Genomic DNA, 25757 nt, shown 5'->3' with positions numbered 1-25757 from the left:
AGTAATAGAGTAGAATGTTGGTCTCACGTGCTGATTTATTCTGCCTGTACCCCTGGGGACTGCTGGGCACTGAGCTAAAGGTTTGAGGTGTGTCAGTGTGTGCCCATGCCTGTTGGTCAGTCAATGCCATCAAGATGGTATGTCTGCCTATCTTGTATTTGGCCCGAATCTATCAAGCAATCCATCAGTTGACTGATTAGCCAATCATCGTTCACTTCCACTCTGTCAAACGCTCCTTGGTTCTGACGTGCTGTCCCACCTGTGGTCATGCATTTATGTTAACACAGACCCAAGATTTTTATTTTCTGGATTTCTAGTTCTTTTTCACCTTTCATTCTGGGCTGTAGTGGACCAGAGAAATGTCCTCGCTGGCTCTGCATGTGAATCTGTGACAACAGTGCAAGTAGAAGCCTACACCTTTGAGGACAGTTTGTTTACAGAAAGCTGTGTAGCCTTTCCTTGGTGATGAGTGTGACCCGAGAGCTCTAAGCTGAAGTAAACCCTTTCCTCCATGAGCTGCTCTTGGTCATGGTGTTTATCACAGCAATAGAAACCATAAGACAGACCCATTGTCTTGGATCAACTCAAGAGTTAGTCATGCTGTTGACCAGCTGTTGTCCTGGCTGATTATCAGAGTTCTTCATGTATACTGTGAAAATGTAAGTTCTTTCCTACATTTTGATGGCTGATAGGTGCTTTCAAGTACTGCATAGTATTGTAGTTCTTTCAGGCTTAGGCTCAGCTATACATAAAAAGCTGGCTATCCATCCTCTGTTTTCTTTTCCTCTAACCCTTGTCCTATATAGATAGATGATCTTTAGTTTGCACTCAGTCACATATGACCATGAACCTGGCTATGGAAGCCGAGCTCTGCAAACAGTCTTCATAATAGAAAGGAAAATTACCATCATACAGTGGCCTTCAAAACATGTTGTCAAAACAAGCCGTGTTGGTGGTGCAGGCCTGTGATCCTAGCATTACAGAACAAACACCAGAACGACATAGCAAGAGCCTGTACAAAAATTAAAAATACAGAAATAAAAACCTTTGAAAATATTAAAGCTTCCGTACCATAGCTGCATTAGAAAACGAAGCTTAATAATAATGTTGAAATTAATGCATGGCAAATGAAACTGCTAAAAAGTCAGTATTTGAAATGTTGTGTTAAGCACAGCTTGATGCCTTTAGTGTTGCTCTGTGACTTTGGAAACAGAGCAAACATCCCGTGGTAAACTGTCAGGCTCCCTTGTTGGTTCCTCTCAGCCTGCAGCATGGCAGCTTTGTACTTTAGTTTCAGGTTTCAGAATTCTGTGGTGTGGTGTGTTTTTTTTTTTTTTATTTGATGTATTTGTGGTTTGCATTTGCTTTTATTTTTCGTTGTTTTTTGTTTTTTCTTTTGTTTTCCAGAGTCACATTCTCAGGGACATTCCCATTGTTACATGGTCCTTACTTCATTCATGTTAGTGAGTTCGCCTTCCCTGAGCTTCCCACTTGTCTCTGGAGTGGCTCTCTGTGGTGGCAGTGTCAGCATCGCCACAGTAGCTCTCCTGTAACTATGCTTATGGTCTATTTGAATGTCACGCTCAGTGTTCACACTTGTCATTTCCTGGCTTGTTCAATCCTCTTGCCCAGTTTCCTTTTATGATGATACACTGAGTGCCTGTGGACTTATCACTGGGAGACAAGGAGGTATCATAGCCAGGCACTTGGCTGTCTGCCCAAACTGAGTATAACCATGCAGTGGCTGGTCTTCAGTAGTTGTGACATGATGACACTTCTTCTATTTATATCATATTGTGAGTTGTGTATTAAAGTTGTCTCATGAGGCATACTTCATGGACTACTCTCTTGTTTCACTTTGGTCATGAAACTTCAGACTGAGTTCCCCAAGTAAACCATGGGACTCATGCATGCCAGAAGTGTGTCACGTGAGAGTGGCTGGGCTTTATTTCTGTGTATTCTAGACATCTTTCATTTACTTTTCCTTCTGATCCCCACTCAAAGTTGCCCTATTTGAGAAAATGTTGTTACAATCATTGTTGGGAAATTTGAGGAAAGCAGTTCCCCATCACAAGAGCCTTAAGGTTTAAATCCTCAAAGCCTAGATTAACAAAAGTAACAAGGCCTTCGAAAGCACTTGTAAATGAAGTGATGTGATAGGGATTTTTTCTTATTGAATACGAAAAATAATTCAGGAAAAGTGGGGACAAACACTACATTGCAGTAGAGAGTTCTATTCAAACAAGAGGATAAAAATATCATTCGGACAAATATTATTACAGAAAGTCAATCTGTGACCTGGTTGGTGACCCCTAATCATAATGTGTATTTATGCTAAGTTTAATGTGAATTTTATTCAACAGTGTTAAGCTTTGTCCTTCCCTGTAGTGCTCATATGATCACTAAGCCATGTAGTTCCTCAGTGACTTTCCTGTAGGAAGAACTGGGCCAAACTACTATAACACAGCATTCTACTCTTACAGAAATGTAGTCACCAATTCCTTTACACTTTCAAAATCTGGACAACACTGCCCCTGAATATCCTCTGTAATTCTGGAACGTTCCATTAGACCAGTCTAATTTGTCATCAGGAGATGTCTGCTGTACATTCCCTTCTGTTGTGCTCATATATTTGCCGTTAAAAAACAAAAGCTGGTTTTTTTTCTAGGCCCGTGGACAAGGAATGTGATCTTTTGTAGTGTTCATCCTGATAAACTTATTTCATCAGAGAAGTTGGCTAGGATGTGGAATTTGTTACAGTTATCTTACTCACTCTTGGCAAATAAACACTTTATACATGGCAGTTCATTTTTCTCCAGCACCATTTCCACAAGGCCTTCATCTATGTGTGTGTGTTTAAATAATGAAATTGTACTTTGATTTTAAAAGTTATCATATGTACTTTATCAAATTATATTGAAAATAATATTGGTTTCTTCCCAACGGACGCCAAAGGAGTCTAAATTACTTTGCCAGAGTTATCAGAAAAGAACAGTACAATAATTAAATCGATGGTTTGTCTCCCTTTATGATTTACTCTTAATCTGATATAAACTTTATCTCGATAGTATACCTTCTGTCTCTTCTCAATAGTCATGTGGCTGGGGACTATTTGAATGTCATGTCTTTTGAGCAAGTGTTAGATTTTTCTAGGTAATCTACAGTCTGTATGGGCCTTAGTGGCTGGTCTGTATCTCATTTTTAGAGGAGCATAAAAATTTAGCATGATAGATTTGATTTAACCCCAGATTGGCTTGATTATTTTACTAGATTTCTTCAACCACAACTCATGTGCTATCTTAATATGTGCTCTGTGTCAGTGGCAGAGGCCTGAGAAATCATGTTTGTTCATAAGATTAACCCCTCATTTAGGTTGCTAGAAGAGTGCACAGCTTCTTTGTTCACTGGCATTTCAAAGGGTTGGTGTGCAAGGAACTAAGACTAGACTGGACCTATGCTTTCTGTGGCTTGGTAGTACTTAATTTTTGTTGAATAAAGCAATGTGTTTCTTGTTCCTTGATTTGGACTCATATAAGGGTATGTTACAGCATACACAGTAAAAATTTGCAAATGGTCCCACCTATCCTATAGTACATATGATGTGAGATTATAAAGCATATATTTGAATTAGAAGAATATCTAATGTTATGGTCAATACTGTCACATTGTGCCAGGCATGGTGGTACACTCCTGGGATCTCAGCACTTGAGAAGCAGAGGCAGGAGAGCTGGAGATTCAAGGTCAGGATGTGTTATGCAGGGAGACTACATCACAAAACAAAAAGTCATGGCATATGGTTTCCCCTGATAGTTGTTTTTCCTGTGTCTGTCAGCAGTAATGTTAGAAACTTTTAAAATATATATATAAATTCTGGGAGAGGCATGGTGGCACATACTTTAATTCCAGGCTGGTCTGTAAATTGAGTTCCAAGCCTTCCAGGGTTACATAGTAAGACAGTGTCTCCAGAAACAAAACAAGGCCGTAAATGCCATTATTTCTTACGTATTTTAAGTGTTGATTTCAGGAGTTTTGGCTGAGGAGAAATCTTTAAAAGCACGCACATTGTTGAAATCACACGGATTATTCTGCTACACTACAAAATTATAATAGAAAGCTTAATTATAGCAAAATTATAATAAGAACCTGCTGTTAAGAGAACAGTAAATTAAGCTGGGTGTGTTGGTATACAGCTTTAATCCCAGCACTTGGGGGGCAAAGACTGGCAGATATCTGTGAGTTCGAGGCCAGCTTGGCCTACATAGTGAGCTCTAGGATAGCCAGGGCAACATAGAGAAACCCTGTTTTGAAAAACAGGAAGAAAGTGAAAGGAGGAAGAATATACTAAAAGTATTTTTATCTTAAATATTTGGTAAATTACTTTAATTCATGTTGTCTCTGTTGTGTTTTAACATCTTGATAAATTGCATAAATAGGGATAAATCTACTGGTTAAGGGACAAGAGATCACCAGTAGAAGCCCCTGAGATGATTGGGTTCTGTGGAATGTCACTGTAGCTGAGAACACTGGTAACTTGACTAAGTAGATAACCTTCCTTCTCTGCTGTGGGGACCAGCTGAATGTGGCCATTGTGAGCAAAGACTATGAGCCAGAAGAGACTATCTCTGAATGCTTGCTCAAGAAACACAGATGTTCTTCCATTGCCTGGAATTACTTAAGACTCAGTAATACATTTGCTACAATAGCTAATTTAAGAAAGTATCTTATTTAAGAAAATTAGGTAACCTGGAAAATGGTAGTTGAAACAGTCACCATGAACTAACACAACCTTCAACACATAGATTACTTGAAAGACTTTCCTGATGTAGTATTTCGTAGTGTTTGTTTGTTTGTTTGTTTGTTTGTTTTTGCTATTGTTGGCATCTACTCTGCCTACTAAGCCTGAAGGGGATGAAGTTTATGTGTTGTTCAGACTTTTATTTTTAATAAGAATGATACCAGCCAATGTTCCTGCATGAAATTAGACTGTATTCTAAATCCCTGTTACTTTATTTTAATTGCTCATATTTTTGTATTAAACTTGGAAGAGTCACTAATGAATGCTTGATTGATTGTGGTTCATTTGAAACAGCTTTTATGTTGCAACTTTTACAGAGTTTTCATACTATATTTAGATGGCAGTATATATGGAATTAGATGGAAAGTAAAACACACGCCTAGAGAATCATGTGTTTCTGCCTTTCTGAAATAGGTCTTTGTCTTTTGTGATCTTTGTGCTTCGTTCTAGCTTGTGTTGGAGCTTTGAAAGTAGAGAAACTGAAAACTTCTAAGGAGACAGGGATGGGACTGAGCAGTCATCTTGTAAGCATCAGGGCCTGATAGAGGTAACCAACCGAACAAAGCCCAGGGATCTTGCCACATGTTCCTAAGAGTGTCAGTTACTCAGAATTGTGGACCACTGTTTCCTCTGGAAGTGACTAGAAGTGAGATTCTAGTCAAAAGAATGAGTAGGAGGCTCTCCTAGTTAGCTTTAACTGTCAGCTTGACACAACCTAAAGTCACCTGAGAAGGGACAGTTGACGGATTGCCCAGATCAGATTGGCCTGTGGTGAATTGTCTTGATTGATAATTTATGAAGGAGGGCCAAGCCCACTGTGGGCAGCACTATTCCCGGAACAGATGTGGTCCTCCTCGGTGTTATAAGACATTTAGCTAAGCATAAGGAGCCAGCAAGCAACGTTCCTCTCTGGTTTCTGCTTCAAGTTCCTGGTTGAGTTCTTTCCCTGATGCTCCTCAGTGGTAGATTTAATCAGTAAGCTGAAATAAGCCCTTTCCTCTCCTAAGTTGTTCTTAGTAAGAGTGTTTATCACAACAACAGGAAAGGAACTAGAACAGTAGAGTAATAAAAGTCTTCAGGTGTCTCCATGATAGATTTTTATTATGGTCATTAAGTACTTTCCTGATTTTATTGTATTTAATCTGTTCATCATTTCAGTAAAAGAAAATTAAACCCAAATACAACGTTTAAAACAATTCCCCCCTGTATTAGTTGCTTTTTGTTGCTGTGATAAAATATCATGACCAAAAACAATTTAAAGATGAAAGAGATATTTGTCTTGCCTTATGATTCTAAAGGGAAAGTTCATAAATGGTAGAAATACATGGCTGCCATGGAGCAGAGAGATCACATCTTCAGCTTTAAAAATGAGAAGGGGCGTGGGGAGGGGAGGGAGGGAAGGAGGGAGGGAGGGGGGGTGGGAGGGAGGGAGGGAGGGAGGGAGGGAGGGAGGGAAAGAGAGAGAGAGAGAGAGAGAGAGAGAGAGAGAGAGAGAGAGAGAGAACGAGAGAACATGAACTGGCAAGAGAGGAATATATAAAATCTTAAAGCCTGCTTTTAGTGACCTGTTTCCTCTAGCAAGGCTCCATGACCTAAAAGATGCGTTACCTCCGCCAAACAGCGCCACCAAGTGTTCCAATACCTGAGCCTGTGAGGGACTTTTCTGATTGATGCCGTCACACCCCCTTGGTTGCTGGCAAGCAGGATTATCAGTTTGCAGGTGGCACTGGAAGCATGTCAGTTTCTCATCCTACAGCCCTCTGTTCCTCAGTCTTATTTCTGGTGGCCTTTAGTGGTTTTCCTTCCTTCCTTTCTTCCTTCTTTCTTTCCTTCTTATGAAAAACAAAACCTTCATCATTAACAAAACAAAAAGATCAATAGAGAACAAAAGAAAATGTTGTGCGACCTATCATTTGAGACATTTTGTGTCAGCGAGGGAAATGGCACCCGAGACTGAGCATGCATCAGGACCAGTGATGCCCACCATGGATCTTCTTGAACCCTGGCAATGTTTTTATTTCAGTGTCTTAGTTGCAAGTTTTAGGAGTTTTTCTCTGCTGGGATATTAAGGATGTGATTTGTTTATTGTTTATTCTATTCTCATTCTCTCGTTGCATCACCTAGATTTCTAGGTGGCTTGCTAAGTTTTTAAAAAGGACATTTGTTTTCTCAGTGTCTCTCTTTGTGTAGCTGTGTCTTACCAGCATTGTGTGTGGCTCTGCTGTGTTGTGAATTTGAGGTAATTTTGCTTCTTGGGGTGGAGGGAGTTGAAAGTATCTGGGAGCACATTGATTGCTAGATAGAATTGATTGCTCTTCTGACATCTAGTATGTAGGGTCCAAGTATTCTGCCATATTCTATGCACAGATCCACGGCTTGGTGAAAAAATGTGAAAAGGCTTAATGATGTTTCAATTTAGAAGGGCTTTTATGTGTAGTTTGATTATATAAAGTGCACGGAATAAAATATCACCTACCCCTTCAGCATCCACATTCACATGGCCATGACTTATAAAAATGCATGGGGGTAGGAGGTAGGGGCTAAGGAGTGGTGCTTCAGAGGTTTCTCACATACAGAGGGTTGTCAGTTTCTCTCTCACATTGTATGCTACAGAAATGGCATCGCTTGCGACTGAGTTATATAATTCTTTGTTTTTCTCTTAAAGCACTCAAATATAAATCCAGCCGTACGAATAAGAGAATCATTCTGCTGCTCGTCGCTGGGCTGGTGCTCACAGTCATCGTGGTTGTTGGAGCCATCCTTCTCATCCCAGGTAAGATGTATGGGCACCAGGATCAGGGCTGTGGGCTGAGGTGAGGCAGCATCCCAAGCGGGCGTGTATTGGATTTTAGGGCTGCTGTGACAGATTGTGGCAAGTGATGTGGTCTAAACTCTCTCTCAAGGGCTGTTTCCCCCTCTGGGGACTCCAGAGAAGAATTTTTGTCCTTGTTCTTCTAGCTCCTGGTGTTGACAGTGCTTAGAATTCGTTCCTTAGTAGAGTGGCTCCCATCACTGCTTCCTCCTGACCTCTGTGACCTCTGTGTCAGTATGAGATCTGCCTCCCTGATCCCCTCTACAAGGACACTAACTAGGTATTCAGGCACTCATTCAATTCAGGTCAGATCATGATTCTACATCCTTAACTTAATAGCATATCTTCTCCCATTCAGTATTTATTCTGACACATGAGGTTGTATTCATGGTTCCTAGGGACAGGAAGGGGGGAATATAACCTCCAGTTCAACCCACTCTGGAGGCAAAGCTTTCTGGCTAAGATGTGGAAATAGGCATGCACTCTGAGCTCTGTCTGTCTGAAGTGCTCGTTTCAGCTGAGAGGGGGAAGTGTGAGTGAGAAATAGAGGCAGAGAGAAGATGGAAAGGAAAGCAAAGCCCAGGCTCACCATGGCAGACCATAGCGTGCCACTACTCTCTTGGGGACACTGTGGCACAGGAGGATCTTAGGAACAGATTTGGTGACTGTGTTTGCATCCAGGCCTGGGGAGGTGAAGAAATCAGGAGACAGGAACTGATTTGGCTTAGGGGACAGACTGAATCCTGAGAATGTATGGTGCAAGCTCAGGGCAAGTTTATCATCTGGAATCCTGTAAGGTAGTTAAAGAGTTAAAGCCAAATGAAAGATTCATCACGTTGAGACATGGATCCTTTAGTTTGGCCTTAAATGATAAAATAAGAATTACTTGCTTTGTATGGACTTGAGGAAACCCTTTTAAGCCTTTTACAGTTTATAAGGTAGCATCAAGGTTAAAACATTTAGCAGAGTAAGTATATAACTTCACAGAAGTACATAAGAAAATACCTTAAATCTAAGTATTGTCTAACAGGAGAAAAACCCGTGAAGAACGCCTCTGGACTTGGCCTCATTGTAATCTCTACGGGAATATTAATACTGCTTCAGTACAATGTGTTTATGACAGGTGAGTCTTTGTTCTTACAGTCTGGTTTTTACCTTTTTCCTTCAAAAAAAAAAATCTTAGTGACGATATTCTTAACAGTTCAGTAAAAGCTGCTTTATTCCATTGTCCATTGTGTTCTTAGTGACATTTTCCATACAGATTAATTTTCAAGTTGTTAGGTCTTCTCAAAAGTTATTTTGTAGGAAGCAGTTTTCTTGCATATCCAATGGCGTTGGTGTAATTTTAAAGTGTGGTGTGTAATTTTTAATGGCTATTGCATGTTCTAATTTGGGAGCTTTTTGTAGCTGTAAGTCGATATTAGAAGGACTGTCTTTCCTCTTTTAGTAAACCTTTGCAGTAGAAAGACTGGTTCTGTGAGGTGGGATTATAAGTCACGAATTTCAGAAGCATTGGTAACACTGAATTGTATAGCTATTCTAAACGTAATCAATATCTTTTTGTGCATTTAAAAATTTGTCAAGGTCATATTTTTGTTACTGTTAAAGCACTCATTTAACACTGAATTCCTAGGCTGCATTTAAAGGTTTGTTAGAAAGGCACAGCTCGTGTCCACCCACAGAGTATAGAGGTTATGTTTATGTGTTAGGCTTTTCTCCCCCTCAGAACAGTTGTGTGCATGTGCAGAAGCCATGCATAACAAGCCATTCAAGCCACCCGTCCCTCTCAGATATCTGGCAGTAAAAGCTTGCAGAATGTGGAGTCTGGAGCTGACATTCCTATTCGAAGGTTAACTGGGAAACATGTCATCTTGCGAGGGACTGCAGTCCATCTTTGAGTGTGTCAAAAGTCAACAGGACTGATTGCTACATCAGAGTTCTCAACACGTTTCTGTTATTTCCTGTTCCTCCCTCAGCTTTTGGAATGACCTCTTTCACCATTGCCATATTGATCACTCAAGTGCTGGGCTATGTCCTTGCTGTGGTCGGGCTGTGTCTCTGCATCATGGGTGAGTCATACTGTTTCTGAGCGGAGTTTCAGTTAGGTTAGTGCTCTTACTTTCTCCCTCTCCCTCTCCCTCTCCCTCTCCCTCTCCCTCTCCCTCTCCCTCTCCCTCTCCCTGTCCCTGTCCCTCTCCCTCTCCCTCTCCCTCTAACTCTTCCTCTTCCTCTTCCTCTTCTTCTTCTTCCTAAATGGATTTTTCTTTTAGAATAGCTGTGGGTTCATAGAAAAACCTAGTGGAAAGTACAGAGAGTTACCGGATATCCTACCCTTTTTCTATTCCCCAAGACTCAGAGTTTCCCTAAGCATTTCACATTGGTGCAGTGGATGACCCATCATGGAAACAGTCATTCCCACCATACATTAATAGCTTATCTCACGCTTGGTAACTGGTGTTGTACATACAGTCCGTGGCTGTGACAGATGTGCAGTGACATGTATGATACTCCTTCTGATGTCACATGGAATAACCTCCCCCCATGTACTTCTTGTTTATCTGTCTCCCGCCACCCCGACTTCTGACACCACTGACCTTTTTAACTTTCCATGTAGTTTTGTGTTTTTTCAAAATGCCTTAGAGCTGGATTTTTACTGTGAGGAAAGTCTTATCTACACACAATAGGGAGGTTACGAATGTGCCTTTTCATGTGGGCTTCCTTCGTTTTTAGATATAAATCTCAAGTTTCATCCATGTCTTTTTATAGCTTAATAGCTCATTAGTGCTGGAAAATATTGTTGCCATAATGTGTTTAGTATTTTGCATTCACCTACTGAGGGGGCCATCCTGGTTGCTTTCCTCTTTTTATGACAGATAAATAAAGCTACTGTAAACATCAATGAGCATGTGTTTTTGTGGATATAAATTTTCAGCTCTAGTTGGCTAAATACCAAGGGCTGTAATTTTTGCATTGTGTGGTAAGGTACAGTTAATTTTTGTAGTAAACTGGCAAACAGTGTTTGGTAACACCATCAGGGAAAGATATCTTGCTTCTCCGAATATTTTTCAGCATTTGGAATTTTCAGCATTTCTTTTTCAATACCCCTCACACACACAACCATACATGGACACACACACACACACACACACACACACACACATACACACACACCAGTATAAATAGTATTTTTCCCATTGCTACAAGAGTGCTGACCACTCTCCTAGCCAATGATGGTGCCTGTATTTGTGGGAGAACCAGGCTCTACATGAATGGCACTTTTGACTTTACTTTTCTTTGACTTTACCTTGACTTTATTTTTCACTAATCTTGGTACAGTAAGAATACACTATGTTAAAAATGCTTTTTATCCTATTAAGTTATTTTAGTGAGCTAGTAATAAAGATATTTGTATACTGTATACATGTAGATAAAGATTTTACTAGTCATTAGAATAAAACATAGTATCCTTCAAGCTGACATATTCTGGGATGTAGCTGAGTGGTAGTACTCTTTGTATGTAAATCTAGAGTTGGAATTCTACAACTACAACTAAAGAAAAAATATGCTTGATCTTATTAGTTATTGTTGATTTCTTTAAGTTAAGATTTCTTTACTTTATATCCATTTCTAACAATATTTCTCTTGTTTCTACAGCTTGTGAACCAGTGCATGGCCCCCTTTTGATTTCAGGTTTGGGTATCATAGCTCTAGCAGAACTACTTGGACTAGTTTACATGAAGTTTGTCGGTAAGTAAATCTTCCATTTTAAGCCTCCACAAAGAATTTCAGATATTTAGAAAATGGATTTAGTGCATCCCTCCAGCTGAGGGTAGAAACATATTGATGTCTCCAAAAATGAGAAAATATAATTGGAGGGATGCCAATTAAAGAGGGAGAAAGCATGCAGATTTATGAAGTTGGAGTTACAAACTAAGAAAGAAAATGGTTCAGTGTATTATGAGGAATGAAATTTATTTTTATAAGCAAAAGAGGATACCTTTGGAGGCTCCATTTTAATTACTATGAAAGGTCTGTCCATGTTCCAGTTTCCTCTTGTGGAGCTCTTTGTCTGTTCCTCTGGTCTCTGTATATACTGCTTACATACACAGACAATCCTCCAGAGAAAGGGACTGAAAATCAAAGACTGTCATGTCTATATTTAATATGCAATGACTTCCAGTGCACTGCTTTAAAATGCTTCTAGTGAAAAGCCAGTATATTAAAAGAGATCTTTAAATTCAAGATTTTACTGCCTTTTAAAATCAGCTTCTAGTAAGTGGCGACTTGGGTTCACTATTTGGTGCTTAATCTGTCAATCTCAAATACAGGGTTTCTGCATTCTTATTATGAACATGTATAGACATAGATAAGTGCTTTTAGTGGTGCCTGAACTAGATATGCCTTGCATAAGCCACACCTGACCCCAGCCATAGGATTTATGAGTCTCCCTTAAAAGAAGTAGCTTGTTATTTTTATGCCATTGAAACAAATCAGAATTTCTGATGTGCTCTTACATGAAGTTTTTCTAAAAATGAATACAAAAAGTTAAATAGTATAGTCAGTAAACTTTTTAAAGTATTTACATAAGATTTTCAAAAAGTTTTTCGCCTTTATTTCTGAACTTTATTTCTTAATCTCTGATGATGAAATTTGATCTGATACACACACACACACATACACACACACACATATATATTCTTTTCTCTTTAATATTTTTATGTAAACAACTCCAAAGTCTACCTGCCTTTAGTTTGTGTGTTCATAAGTATTAGTTGTTCCTCGCTGAATCTTTCCGACTTTAGGCCACATCAAGCACAGCTAAGACATCTGTAGCCGGCTGGCGTTCCAGAGCTGACTCTGATGCCTTGAATTTGGATGCATATTCTATTTTTGTTAGTCTTCCAATCAGCCTGTGTCTGGACTTGCGAGCTGACACTGCTGATTTGGCTGCTCCCATGAATGCTAAGAACAGTATGTGACCTGCAGTATTCACACAGCTCCGACGCCATGGGCTTAGGTGTCTCTAGCTGGTCGTCAGCTTGCCACTCTTATGTTGTTCCCCTCTATCTGGAATGCATCCTTTTGCTCCCAGGCTTACATATCTGATCAGAGTTTTGTTGCATATAGCTTCCATGAGCATTGCCATTGTCCAGTGGCTGCCTTCTCCCTCTGATCTCAAACTTTCTCCATGGCTTATAGCTCTTTGTAGATCGTAAAGCCATAGTAACTGTCCATATTACTGTGTTAAATGAAAGTGAAATCAAAGTACCCAAAGTGTTTTTATGATGATTTGCTAGATAAATATACTATATGTAATATAAGAATTTAGTACAGTTTTATTGACACTTGGAGCCTATCCTAAATTAACTTTTCAAATCAACTTGTCTGACACCAGAGTGGAGAGAGACACCTTCGGTCAGTTGAAAGGCAAGAAGAAAAGGTACAGGATGACTGCTCTTTAGATACTGTGGTAGACTAGGACAATGAATGTGTTTTGCTTATGTGTTCTGACTGCTTAAATCTAAACATGCGTAACATTAAGGTTGCAACTTTGAGCATTCTTATCAGAAAGTGAAAGTCATGTTTCCAAAATAATTCCTGCTGGTTGCAGATACCATTGTAGAAATGGGTGACTTTTGATTTGAATGCAATAAAATCTTCAGATACCTTTTTAAAAAGCTCTCTTTCTAAAGTTAGTTAATATCCCTGTGATAATCATAACTTTTCTTTATTATTTCTGAGTTTAAATTTGTAGCCTTAATTGCAATTTTAAGGGATATGATTTTAATGTTTGCTTTCTATAGCAAAATATAATTTTTAAATTGCATTGTACTTTTTTCTTATGGGAAGAATTTTAATGGTATGAAGTTGGAAAGTTATAACTTCATATGAGCAAATAAGAAAGATTAGTAGAAACTAACTGTACTCACTATAGCAGAGCTTGTTTTTATATAGAGCAGCCATAGTTGTTATTTGTGTGGCACAAGAAGTTTGTTTTTTTTTTAAAGGCTTTACTATTCGGTTCAGTATAAGGGCAGGTACAGCTGTTTTGATTCAAATCCACTTGGTGGGAGTCAGAAATGTACCTGCCACAACGCCTCAAGTATTCTGAAAATGATAAAGAAGCACACATATATTGTGTGTATAATTATTCACATAGCTTTGCTCGTCTGTGTTTACAAGCTGTATATAAATCACTAGAGAAATTGTTCCCGAGGAATTGAAAGCCCGAAAGCATATTTATGGAGTGTAGTCAGGTATTTTAAGAGTGAGAGCAACACAGAAAGAATCATTGCAAGACTGCAAGTGTGCACGTGTGGAATGCTTAAAGCTTTTGCGTTTTGAGTTAGAGAGAGAGAGAGAGAGAGAGAGAGAGAGAGAGAGAGAGAGAGAGAGAGACAGAGAGACAGAGCGAGAGAGAGAATATGAATGCCCAGGCTCATGACACATGAGAACAACAGACCCATCATCTCCTTTTTTTATCACACGGATTATATCATCGTTTGAGAGAATTAATCCAGGTAAAATAAATCCCTCACAGTTAGTTCTGTAACGTCCGAGGATCACAGCCACTGTTCCTAGAGTTCTGTTTCAGGATGAGCTAGCCGAACTAGACTTGAAAGGGAGAACTTAGTAGCCATCTAGTGCTAGTGGACAGGCTAGCACAACAGAGTGCACCTTAAGAGTTACTTAAGGTGAACACATTTATGAGCACAAAACTCTGAAATGTTATCTCTGACCCTTGTATGTATTCCTGGGGAGTTAAAAAGATTTCCCTTATAGGAAAACTGGCAGGTCAAAACACAGATAACCCCAAAATCCAATTTGGGGATCCAGTGAGTTCTCTTGGGGTTACTTACAAGAACAGGAATATCTCAAAAAACAAACAAACAAACAAACAAACAAAAACACTGGCATTCCCAAAGCCCAGTCTAGCATAGGTGGCAAAAGGCCCATGAAAACTGGAACCCTACCCAGCCTGCAGGCAGCTCAATGGGTTGGGGTGTCCTGTGCAGACAGCTCAGTTGCTCTGAGCTTCTTCCAGGCAGCTCAGATGAGCTGTTTTTTCCTGGTAGCTTGTCTGATCTGAGTCTCTTCTAGGCAGCACAGCTTGTCTGAGAGTGACTAGCAGCAGCCTTAGCTCCTATGAGCTGGGAGAGGGAGGAGCCTGGCGAATCTGATCGGTTTCAAGGACTTCCAGAAGCAACATTTTTTTTTTAATCTTTTTGAGCCTAGGGAGCTTCCCTATAGTATGGAAGAGGTTCTACTCTGAGAGGAAACTGCTATACAAGAATGCTTTGTATTGCCAATCAAAAATGTAGATAGCTCTTTGCTTTATAAACTTACATGTGATGCTTGAGGTGAGTTGTAGAGGCAGTGTCTTGATGGCCACAATGCTCTAACTCAGCTTAGTTTACTGGGGAGCCAGCTGGCTATGGTATATCTCTACCACTCTCTGCCACTTCGAACAGAGCTTGCCATTTTGCTTGGATTTGAGGAACAAACCTTCCCTGAGTGCCACCACAATGAAGGTCACTCACTTAAAGCCCCTCAGTGAAGAGCTACAGGCAACACATGACTACTGAGAGGAGGATCGGTCAGTCTTCTCTGGGGATGGGCCTCCTGTACATGAATGAATCCCAAGGACTCAGTCACAGACACATATGTGTGGACAACCCTTAATGAACTCAGCAGGTTGTGCTTACACAATTATATATATATATATACACATATATATATATATATACACACACATATACTTATACATATATATATGTGTGTGTGTGTTATATGTATGTATATCTATATATGTATATATAGATATCACATGTATATATAGCACATATATATGTATATATGGATATATACATATATATGTATATATCACACATATATATTATACATTACATTGCCTATATATAAAATAGTTAAAGAATGTGAGGCCATGAATTTGAGGCAGGACACCAGAGGAGAAGTAGGGAGGACAGGCCAGACGGAAATGATATAAATACAGTATTCATATAAAATAAGAATATTATTTAAAGAGAGAGGGGAATGCATCCTAAAGATAACTCCTTGCCTTTTGGTGGTCTGTACTGCTAAAATTATACCACTAAAATGTTCTGATCTGAGGACGACTAAATAGCAATTAATCTTTCCTACTGGCATCTTTGAGAATTAAATCAATTGAAACTTCTTTTTCTTTAAAAAAAAAAAAAAACAACACAACACTGCTAACTGGAAGATTTCGGAGTATCAGTTTTCCTCAAGAAATTTGTTTGTTGATATAAGAAGGACAATTGAATTAAAGTTCACTATTTAGAAAAAAATAAGGAAGTAAACCACCCCCCACAGACAATAGTGTTTGACTCTGATAAATATATAAATATTTCAGTAGAGATTCTTCTTAAGCTGTTCTAAGTGAACTCATTTACCACTAGCAATGGGTCTATCCCAGGGCAAACATACTGCAGATTACTGCTGAGTCCTGTGCTTCGTATAATGTACATGCTTAACTACTAAAAGTGAAATATAAATCAAATTTTGAAAAATAAAATCAGGGACCTAACAACTGTGAGGATGAGATTTTCCCCACTGATGTTGTCATGCCATCTGGTGCTGTCATTATGCAGGTCTTGTTTAGGCAACCCTGTTGTTGAGATTTCATGAGTGCACCTTGCCTATCCTATAAGACACTCTAGCGGAGTCATGTACATTACACAAAATGCTGCAGCAAATATCCTGGTCATCTGGTTTTAACATGCTTTCTGCCCCCTTCTTCTGTAGAGTTGCCAGCCTGTATGCTTATCTGTAGGTATAGGAATTATTTTGTAGCTTAATGAGTTTGGGTGAGGCACCCCATGGTCAGTTGTCCTCTACACATTGGCCAGTTGTTTCTGTGATCATCTCCATTTGCTTCAGAAAGAAAGTGGGAACTACACTTATCTGTGAGTATAAAGATAAGTTTTTAGAGCACAGGTCTGCTTTAGGTGAAGTAGCAAGAGTAGATTCCCTTCTGGGTCCTTGGCCTCACCAGTCACAAGTAATTGGCTAGGATTAACCATGTCAAGTATGAATTCCCTCCTATAGATCAGGCCTTATATCTAATTAGACAGCTGCTAGTTACCCTCAGTATAGAAGTGCCACTGTCATACCTTTGGGTTTGTCTTGCTGTCATGGTCATTGTCATGATTCGTGAGTGTTACAGCAGCATAGCATCATTGATTGCTTTTCTGTTTTGGCAGCTTTCATACTTCCTTGCTGTACCCTGAGATCTAGTCTTTAAAAAAAGAGACTTCCAAGTTGATATAGCTTTATTCCTTCAAGTCCTAAGTCCAAAGTGTGTGGTGTCTTTAGCAATAGGATCTTAACTTTCATTTTGAGAAGATAACTAAGGGCCATGGCAATAGCCTGTATTGTTCGGGGAGTCCTTGAACTCCCCTGATCAACACCTTGAAAGGTTTCTCATGCCTTGTAGTGGGGTTTTTGGTATATGGTCTATTGAATTTGGGGGCAGTATTGTCACCCCAAGTAGCATGACTTCATTTAAATTACATATGTGTGTATAAACACACACACACACAAAATTCTAATAAACATAAAATAATAACTCCAAATTTTCTAAAAATCTTTATGGTTACTGATCCTTATTTATCCTTTGAAACACACACACACACAATATACATTATATATACATATATAATGTATATTGATCATATAGACCCCCAATTGTTTCCCTCCAACTCTCCCTGGGACCCATTAACCCATATTAACCCATTTTCCTTCTGATTCCATGTCTCCCCTTTTTAATCACTTAAAAATATTATTATTATTATTATTATTATTATTATTGATAATCTTCCTAGTCCAAATAATGCTGACCACATGTGCGTGGCAGTATTTTGCCAGTAATCATAATGATGATAATGATAGTCTCCTGAGTCCAGTTAGTGGAGACACATCTCCAGAGAAAACTTATTTCTCTCCGCCTCAGCAGCCATCACCTGCCAATAGCTCATTACCTAGAGATGTCGGTCTTATGAGCCCTCCTCCAACCATGCTGGAATTTTGATTGGCTGGATCTTGTGCAGTTCTTGTGTAACCAACTGCATCTGCTGTGAGTTGGGTGTGTCCGTGAGTGACTTCGTGTCCTGAAGGCAGCATTTCTCAGCTCTCCTCTCCACCCTCCAGCTCTCTCAGGTCTGTCTTCTGAGATGTTCACGAGGCCATGGGTGGAGATAGAGGGCCCATCTGTGGCTGAACATCCGGTCGCTGACTCTCAGCACTTTGGCTCCTGATGAGTCTGCATTCACCTCTAAGAAACAACTACCGCCAACAGAAACTTCTCTGAGTGAGGTTGAGAGCAGCACAACTCTGGCTTCTCCACGGGACTCTCAGTTAAACACCTTTTTTTTTTCTTCTATTTTTGAATTTGTGCACACACCACTGTGCTTTTTCAGTGTTTTATCACTGAATGTGCCCTTCAACATTCTCATACACGTATATATACAATACATTCTGGTTACTGTCACCCTCCACATGCCCTTTCCTTAGCACCCCATCAACCCACTCTTCGCACTGCAAACCTCTTTGCTGTACTCATGAGTTACTCTTATGTGTAAAAACCTAGTTGGTTTAACTGGGGCCATCTATGTGACTGTGAGTTTGGAACTGTCTACTGGAGCCTGACAAGTTCATGAGTATTTATTCAACTGAGGGAATACCTCTCCAGTGCTCAGAATCCGTCATTGGCCATCCCTTTGATGGTAGGGACCCAGGCCCCTTGGGTTTCTCCCCATCAATGCCTGGCTTCTGACAGGCCTATTCTTGTTGAGATGTATTGTAGACAAATGTAGTTTCATTTGGTTCATGGTTAGAATGTGTGCAGCTTGTCCTGAAGATAGCCGTCATGTAGCTTTGCTTTCTGTCCACCCCTTGTATTCCTTCTGCCCTCTCTTCCTGCAGTGTTCCCGAGCCTCAGTGGGGGATGGGGTAGATGCCTCATTATAGCTGAGCACTTCCTTCTCTCTGTTTCTTGAGTTCAACTTACATAACTTCAGAATGACTGCGCTTTGCTCCCAGTCTCCTGCTTCACTGTGATACATTCCATAGCTGCTTCCTTTTCCTTTTCTACCTGTAGAGCTACACTCCAAATTCTTCCTTGCCTACTTTCTGTTTTCTTTTTAAGCCTGTCCCTCCTATCCCTGAGTTTCCAGTTGTTTTTATTGAACCTCCTCTAGTTCTAGTGCTAATGTGATGTGTGGCCTGTTGGCTGTAGTTTCCCTGTTTGAGAAAGCCTGATCTTCATTAGTTTTAGAAGCTTGCTGAGTCTTCCTGGGCGGGGTAAGGGCACTGGGCTGTCTGGGGCGTGCCTTTGTATGCTAGCCAGTTGGGGTTCTGTGGAATCCTATAAGCCCTAACATTGTTTCTCAGCAGTCCAAAATGACTTGGAAATTATTTGGCTTTGCTCCTGTCTTTAAACTACATTGTGCATTCACTGTGGCTCTCAGAATGCTTACACCATTTATAAAATTGAGACGCTTGGATTTCTTAAACTGAGATGGGTGGGGTAGGAAGTTGTGCCTAGGAAAAAATCTTGAGTTGTTGAGAGACTGTTTCTAGTCATGTTTTCCCGTCTTTGGGACACTGGCTGTGTGTTAAGACTTGCTTTGCTTGCTCTATGGCTTCCTGAACTGACTGGTTTTACAAGGAAGTTTTCTTTCTTTCTTTCTTTCTTTCTTTCTTTCTTTCTTTCTTTCTTTCTTTCTTTCTTTCTTTCTTTCTTTAAACCAATCTAGTGTTGTTCTTTTCCCTCCTGTCTTTAGTTTCTGCCCTCTATTCTGGCATCCATTAGCAAATCTGTTCTCTGTAAAAAGGAGTGAGTCTGTGTTTATTATTTGCTATAGGCATCTTTTTGCTTCTCTTTCTCCTGTCAGTCCATTTAATCTAGACTCCTCTGTAGTTTTGGAATAGACTGTCAAAGCTAGAACTCCTACATTGGAGTACCTAGCACCTTCTGGTTTTAGTCCTGAACATGTTATCTTAAAATTAAGTATTATATTGCTTCGTGTATTTATTGATTGCATTTATGTTTCTATTTACACCAGCTTCCAACCAGAGGACTATACAACCACCTAGGGTAAGTTCAAGTTTATTAAATGAATTAAGAGCAATAGTTTGGTGGATTAAAATGAGGGGTTAGTGATTGGAACATTGAACTGTTTTGTTCTCTGCTTAATTTGACATTAAATTAAGACAATGCTGAAGTCATTTCAGGACCTGTGCATGAATAGGTCTGATTGTCATAAGACCTACCTTGAGGCATTTAAGTACTGTTGAGATAGGAGACATGTCCCTGTAAGATTGTACTCCCTTTATATATCCAGAATCTATGAGGAGGAATATAGTTATCTCTTCCATCAGAAGGAAGCTGATTCCACTCTGTCTCCTCATCTGTTGGATTTCTATGATATGAGTTCATAGAGTCACAGTTTCAAGGATGACATTAAGGAAGAGAAGTTTGTGCTAAATTGACTTCACTTAAAAAGTATAGTCTGTAAGGTATATGTTGTTGAAAAGATCCATTCCAAATAATGACCTAGCATTTTATCAGTATTTTTCCCTCCTAATTGTTTCATTGTATTTGACTAGCTTCATAAGGTCTTTGGGAAAATTCTAAGAAAAAGAACAAATTCAGGAGGAAATGTATGAGAAAAAAAATTACCGTATAAACTCACCATGGTGACAGGCCTGAGAGTTCTTATGTGGAATTAAGATCTGAAGGGGACTATATTGTACTCAGCTTCCTGTCCATAGTGACTGACAGATAAATCTGGCAGCCTCTAAGGACACGCCCAAAAGGAGGGCTTGGGCAGAGAATGTTAATAATTCACCTCTGCCTTTTATTCTGAGGAGACTGGTGTCACAGCTGTGTTAGCCACAAGCAGCTAGCAGTTTTCCTAGTGCCTCTTAGAGATAACCTAAGCAATGGACCATTAAATCCTAACAATTTTCTTGCTGTTACAGAGTTCAATTTGCATGATGTAAAAATGATTCTGCTTCGCTACCATCTCTTATTTAACTGTATTTTCTATCTGTTACTGCAATTTGCATGTTTGTACATTAATACTTTTATAAGGATTTCTTGAACTGAGAATGGTGGGTGGAATGGGGAATTATTCACAGAAAAAAATACTAAGAGAATAATACGGTTATTATTAAACTATTAACTAGCCTGGGGAAGCTTTGTTTCATTAGCTTTTGCTGTCTTATTTTGCTTTTAGACCATAGGATTCTCCACTTATAATACAAGTTCAATGATAGTGTAAGTTTTAGCATAAAAGACATAAAGTGACATATATTTTATACATATATTTTAAATATTTTCCAGAAAGCTGTAGAGGAACCCCTTAACGGTATGTGATTATTATAAGCTAAGTAGTCGGGGTCTATTAGCAGATAATAATTTGAACTGATCCTCAAAGACATTAGAACACCCATCAATCCCTTGGGAAGAATCTAGTTTGGGAGTATATTTGTTTGAGTGCTTTTTTGTTCATACGTTCTCTTGCCTTGATCTCTTGATTCTCTCTTGACCCTAAATCAGAAATTGATAGTATTGCTTTTGTAATCTTCTCACTGTCCTGTGCTATCCCAAGTGACATTTGGGCAAGGGGACCACTGAGCCTTTTTATACTGGACAGGATAAAGTGTCACACCCTCAGTAAAGAAACATCTCTGTGGCTTCTGATTTCTAATTTGTCAATTTTAGAAAAATACAGGCTGCCACTATGGAGTGATACCAAAATGTGTCACTTACTTTCTGTGTAAATCTGGATCTGTGTTCCCCAGCAAGTCTGTTTGCTTTTGTGGATGCTGTGGGTGTGAGCCATAGAAATTGCTTTGATAGCCTCAAATGGGACTAGCTGTCTAGTTAAGCGATACTTGGCATTGTGTTCTTGCATATCTGTTTATGTTGAGATGATTTCTAACTGTGAAATCTTACTAACTTGCCTTCTGACTAACTGCCTGCTTGTTACTAATCCTCAGCATTTAAAGAGTCAAAAGGAATGATGAATGACGGTAAGTATAAAGTTTGCATGTGATTGTGCACTGGTTGACACATGGACATTTACAAGGAAAGCAAAGAGCTTCTTGAAATTACAACTTTAAAAAAAAATGACAGGGACACTGTGAATCGTGAATGTCCAAGTTTCGTGATGCTTACACCTTAGATCTAGTTTGGTATTGTGTTCTTTCTTTTACCTGTGACAGTGTCACTTTTCTGTAGGTAGATAAAGAAGAGACCTTGTAGGGTCTCATGGATGGGAACATGTAGATTGAATGTTTAAAATGCCTTGCATAAATGCATAAAACATGCAGATATTATGGCATATGTTTGTCTCACCTTGACAGAGTTTTATACTCGTGGAGAGATTTTGTTGCATGTCACACTGGGTGTGATATATCTACTTTTCCATGCAGGAACTTAGTGCCAACTGTGTGGGAAAAGATTAAAAGGAAAGAGACTTCTTTATTCACCCCAGATTTTTCCCTCTTTTCTAAACTCCAGATCAACAGCAACACAAGTTTCCTGAATATGACCTACACATGTACTTGTTAATTCTTCCCAAGAACTCTGATTTTCCACCTTAATATATTCTTTAACCTTAATATGCTATGATTCTCCAGCCCCATTGGCATTTAGTAACTCCATTTGTATTTATATTCTATTTTCAAAAGTGACTTGATGCCATCAGTGCTTGCTTTCTCACATAGGCTTTGCTTTACATTTTACTGCTGTAAAGCCTGTGACCTGCCTGTTCACCTCCATAACAAAGAATTGCAGGTAACAGAGGCCTTCTTCCCTAGAGCACAATTAACTTCTGCATAAGATTAAAAACACTTCATGTGTTATCTGAGCTAAATTTAAAACAGGCTCTGGCTTAATGGGAAGTCCAGAATGGTCCCATGGTTACAGGCTTTTGTCATAGCTTTTAAGTGTGTGTTTTGCTACACAAGCTACTGCAACCTAAAAATATTGTTTATAGTGGGAACAAATGTTAACCATGCCAGGATTCCTAGCGTGGTTTTATCATGTTTACCCTCTGTGTCTTGTTTCTCAACTCTTGTGTTCTTTCTTCTACCTACTGTGATATCAATTTTCTTTGAGTGGATAAAAAATAAATAAATAAAGAGTAAACTATTCTCCATTTGCAGAAAACCAGTGTGAAAACCTTCAATGCCTCTTTGTTAATTTTCTTTAAATGCTACTTTTTTTTTAAGTCACTGTTTTAAGAGATGCCATAAAGAACTATTTATTACTTTGGTTTGGTTTTTCACTTGTTTGTGTAGCACAAGAGGTCTGTGAGGACCTTGAAAACACCCTGAATTTTGTCCACATTTAGCTGATCACAGTTCGGTTTTTAAATGTTTGTTATGGGCTGTGGCTTCTGATGTCCATGCTGGACTCATGGCATGCATGTCATCCTGAACAAAGTTCAGGGTGCCTTCCCAAGGAGTTGCTCTTCACCTATGCCAGATCACAAGTCTGTTTCACTTATATTAACCGAAATCTGTAAATCTGAAGCGAACATGATAGAATATTATTCTTGGATCAATAACTTCTGCTTTGAAAAATCAACATCTCTTGCCTTTTGTTGAGCTTACCCCGCAAACCAAGGTTATCAGTCTGTGTTGATTTTATTTTCCTGTGTCGTTGGCATTTTACTTACCAAACTGGAAAGGCTAATGATTTGCCTGATTTCTGCCTGTGACCTTTACAGATACATTTTCATTATTTTTGATATAATATATCTGAAACAGTTTCAAGCTTTAGAAACAGATCATGTCTTAATGCATAGGAAGTAGGCGTGAGTAGTGACGAAATGCCGATGTTTCTGTTTTCCAGAATAAGTGAAGGGAAGTGACAGACTGTAACTTGGAAGTCAGAAGTGCAAGAATACAGTTGTCTAAGCACCATGGCCTTCATGACTTACTGCTGGAAGGAACAGACAACAGTAACTGACTTTCATCCATGAAAAATGACATCGAACCATAAATGATTATTACAGTTAAGTTTATATTCAAAGCAGCTGTAATTTACGTGATAAAAAAATTATGATGTGCTGTGTAATCAATTGAAATCCATTTTTCTATTGTTTCTACTCAACTAGGGGCAGATGTTTCAGGGGCAACTTCCAAGAATGATGCTTGCTAGATCCTTGAGTCTCTGAACACTGAGTTTAAATCGATTCTGAGTGAGACTCACCAAGCACTAACCTGAGGGTTAGTCACCCAGAGATACCTATGGAAAAACAGTGGTATCCAGCAAGCCTTAGTAAACTCAGGTTCCCAGCAGCTTTGCCACTTAGGCTGCTAGCTGAATAACAAGACTGCCACTTCTGGGTCATAGTGACAGAGACTGAAGTAGAAAGAGGAATGTGGGTGGGTAAATCCCTGTGGCCCCTCTGTGTGCTATGATATTGATGGCTCTAATGTCTTCATTCTTGGGGGTTGCCATCATTCACACACACCCCCTTTGACATACAGTGCACCCAGATTTAGAATACATTTTTTTAATAGATGTGGTTTTCCTTTTTGCACACGATCCTTTGCTCCCTGTCCCATTCTGCTACTTTCATTTGCGTTACAAGATATAATACCTTTTCTCCTCTTTAAACATGGTCCTGTGACACAATAGTGTCAGTTGCAGAAAGGAGCCAGACTTATTCTCAAAGCACTGTGCTCAGACTCTTCAGAAAAAGATAAAAGCTATGGTTGTAACATATGTATTCCAGACCTCTGGTTTAAAGGCAAAAAAAAAAAAAAAAAAAGAAAAAGAAAAAAAAAAAGGAAAAAATCTACAGTGTTTCTTCCCATGTTTTCTGATTGGAGGCATGACAAAGCAAGACTGAAATCTGAACTATGTGTCTCCTGCATGGCAACATGTGTCTCCGTCAGGCCCTTGCAAGGCCCAGGGAGGGGGTTTTACGCCTGTTGTCTCTATGTTGCATGCTGAACACTCATTGCCTTCCTCCTGTATCCTGCTTCTTGCCTCCTGCCACCTCCTGCCGCCTCCTCCTCCCCCTCCTCCTCCTCCCCTAAGTTTGAAAAGTAAAATAAAACTACCACATTCCCTACCCAGTTAGAAGAAAACCAACGTCCTGACAGTTGTGACCGCATGGAGTACTTTTAGATTATTAGCACTTGTTTTTACCTCGTTTGTGGGCGTGTTTGTGTGTGCACATGTATGAAGTAGGCACATGCATCTTCTGTACGGACAGAAGTGAGGCATCTACAGAAGAGCAGATGCTAACTTTGTGCTATTAGTGAATACATTTAAAAGCAAAGGTCCTTATTGGGTGGAATTATATCTGACGCAACTATTTGAGCTCTTTAAAACTTTAAAACTAGGTAATGTGCCAAGCTTTCATGACTGCTCAGCAGTGCCCTCTGACACAACACCAGTACTTTTTCCTGTTTGCGTAATAAAGGCCTTTCTGTTTGTGTTTGCATTACTAATGATTATTTCCATGAATGTTTCCATGTGCCTCTCGTATGCCAAATTTTTTGTCATCTTTCATGTGGGGACCAAATGGTTTGTCTGTGGCAAACCTAAACCTATGACCTGCTGAGGCCTCTCGGAAAACTGACCACAGTACCAAGATAGTGCTTCTCAAAGAAAAGTAGGTTTTCTCCCTGGTTTCGTAGCTGTCACAGATATTAGCGTAATGTGTGGAGGAGCTGAACGCCTTTATACAAATCTGATGGCTCCTGATGCTTTTAGTTCTTCTGAAAATACTTACACTCTCCGCTCATGTTGTTGATTGCTTAAACTCGGTTTTGATGAAGACAGGAAAAGAGCGGATGGACTCGGAACAGTTTCATTTTTTCCTGTTCTCTATTTAGGAAAGTTAGGTGTGAAAATCTTTATAGTCAAATTTTTTTACCAACTAAAGTTGTACCTTTTAATATGTAGTCAACGCCCCTCTGCTCGGGGTTCAGTCTTGGGTCTTAATCAGCTGTCATGTTCTCTAAGCTGCCTGCCACTTGAGGCACTGAGTGCCCTAGACAGTCCCATCGGTGGTAGCCAGGGAAACGCGAGACAAACTCAACTCTTGCTCCCAATAATCAGCTTCTCTGTGTGAA

General features: G+C 39.5%; 1 protein-coding gene across 5 annotated transcripts in view; it reads left to right on the top strand.

Annotated features, from left to right (window-relative positions):
- Cd47 (CD47 molecule) overlaps positions 1 to 25126 on the top strand; it is a 56170-nt gene extending 31044 nt beyond the window's left edge. For 3 of the 5 annotated variants that reach the window (XM_028755579.1, XM_028755576.1, XM_028755578.1), the window contains 7 exons: positions 7461 to 7568; positions 8638 to 8730; positions 9584 to 9676; positions 11262 to 11354; positions 19715 to 19746; positions 20998 to 21022; positions 23518 to 25126. In XM_028755579.1, the coding sequence (XP_028611412.1) occupies positions 7461 to 7568; positions 8638 to 8730; positions 9584 to 9676; positions 11262 to 11354; positions 19715 to 19746; positions 20998 to 21022; positions 23518 to 23522 (449 nt within the window). In that variant the 3' untranslated portion in view covers positions 23523 to 25126. The remainder of the gene's footprint in view (positions 1 to 7460; positions 7569 to 8637; positions 8731 to 9583; positions 9677 to 11261; positions 11355 to 19714; positions 19747 to 20997; positions 21023 to 23517) is intronic. The other 2 variants (XM_028755580.1, XM_028755577.1) reach the window with 1 other exon arrangement.
- The last annotated feature ends 631 nt before the right edge of the window (positions 25127 to 25757 follow it).

This window comes from Grammomys surdaster, unplaced genomic scaffold (genome assembly GCF_004785775.1).
Source record: "Grammomys surdaster isolate TR1022 unplaced genomic scaffold, NIH_TR_1.0 126066, whole genome shotgun sequence".
NCBI lineage: Eukaryota > Metazoa > Chordata > Mammalia > Rodentia > Muridae > Grammomys > Grammomys surdaster.
The sequence above is the reverse complement of the archived record's forward strand: the minus strand, read 5'-3'. Positions and strand labels throughout refer to the sequence as shown.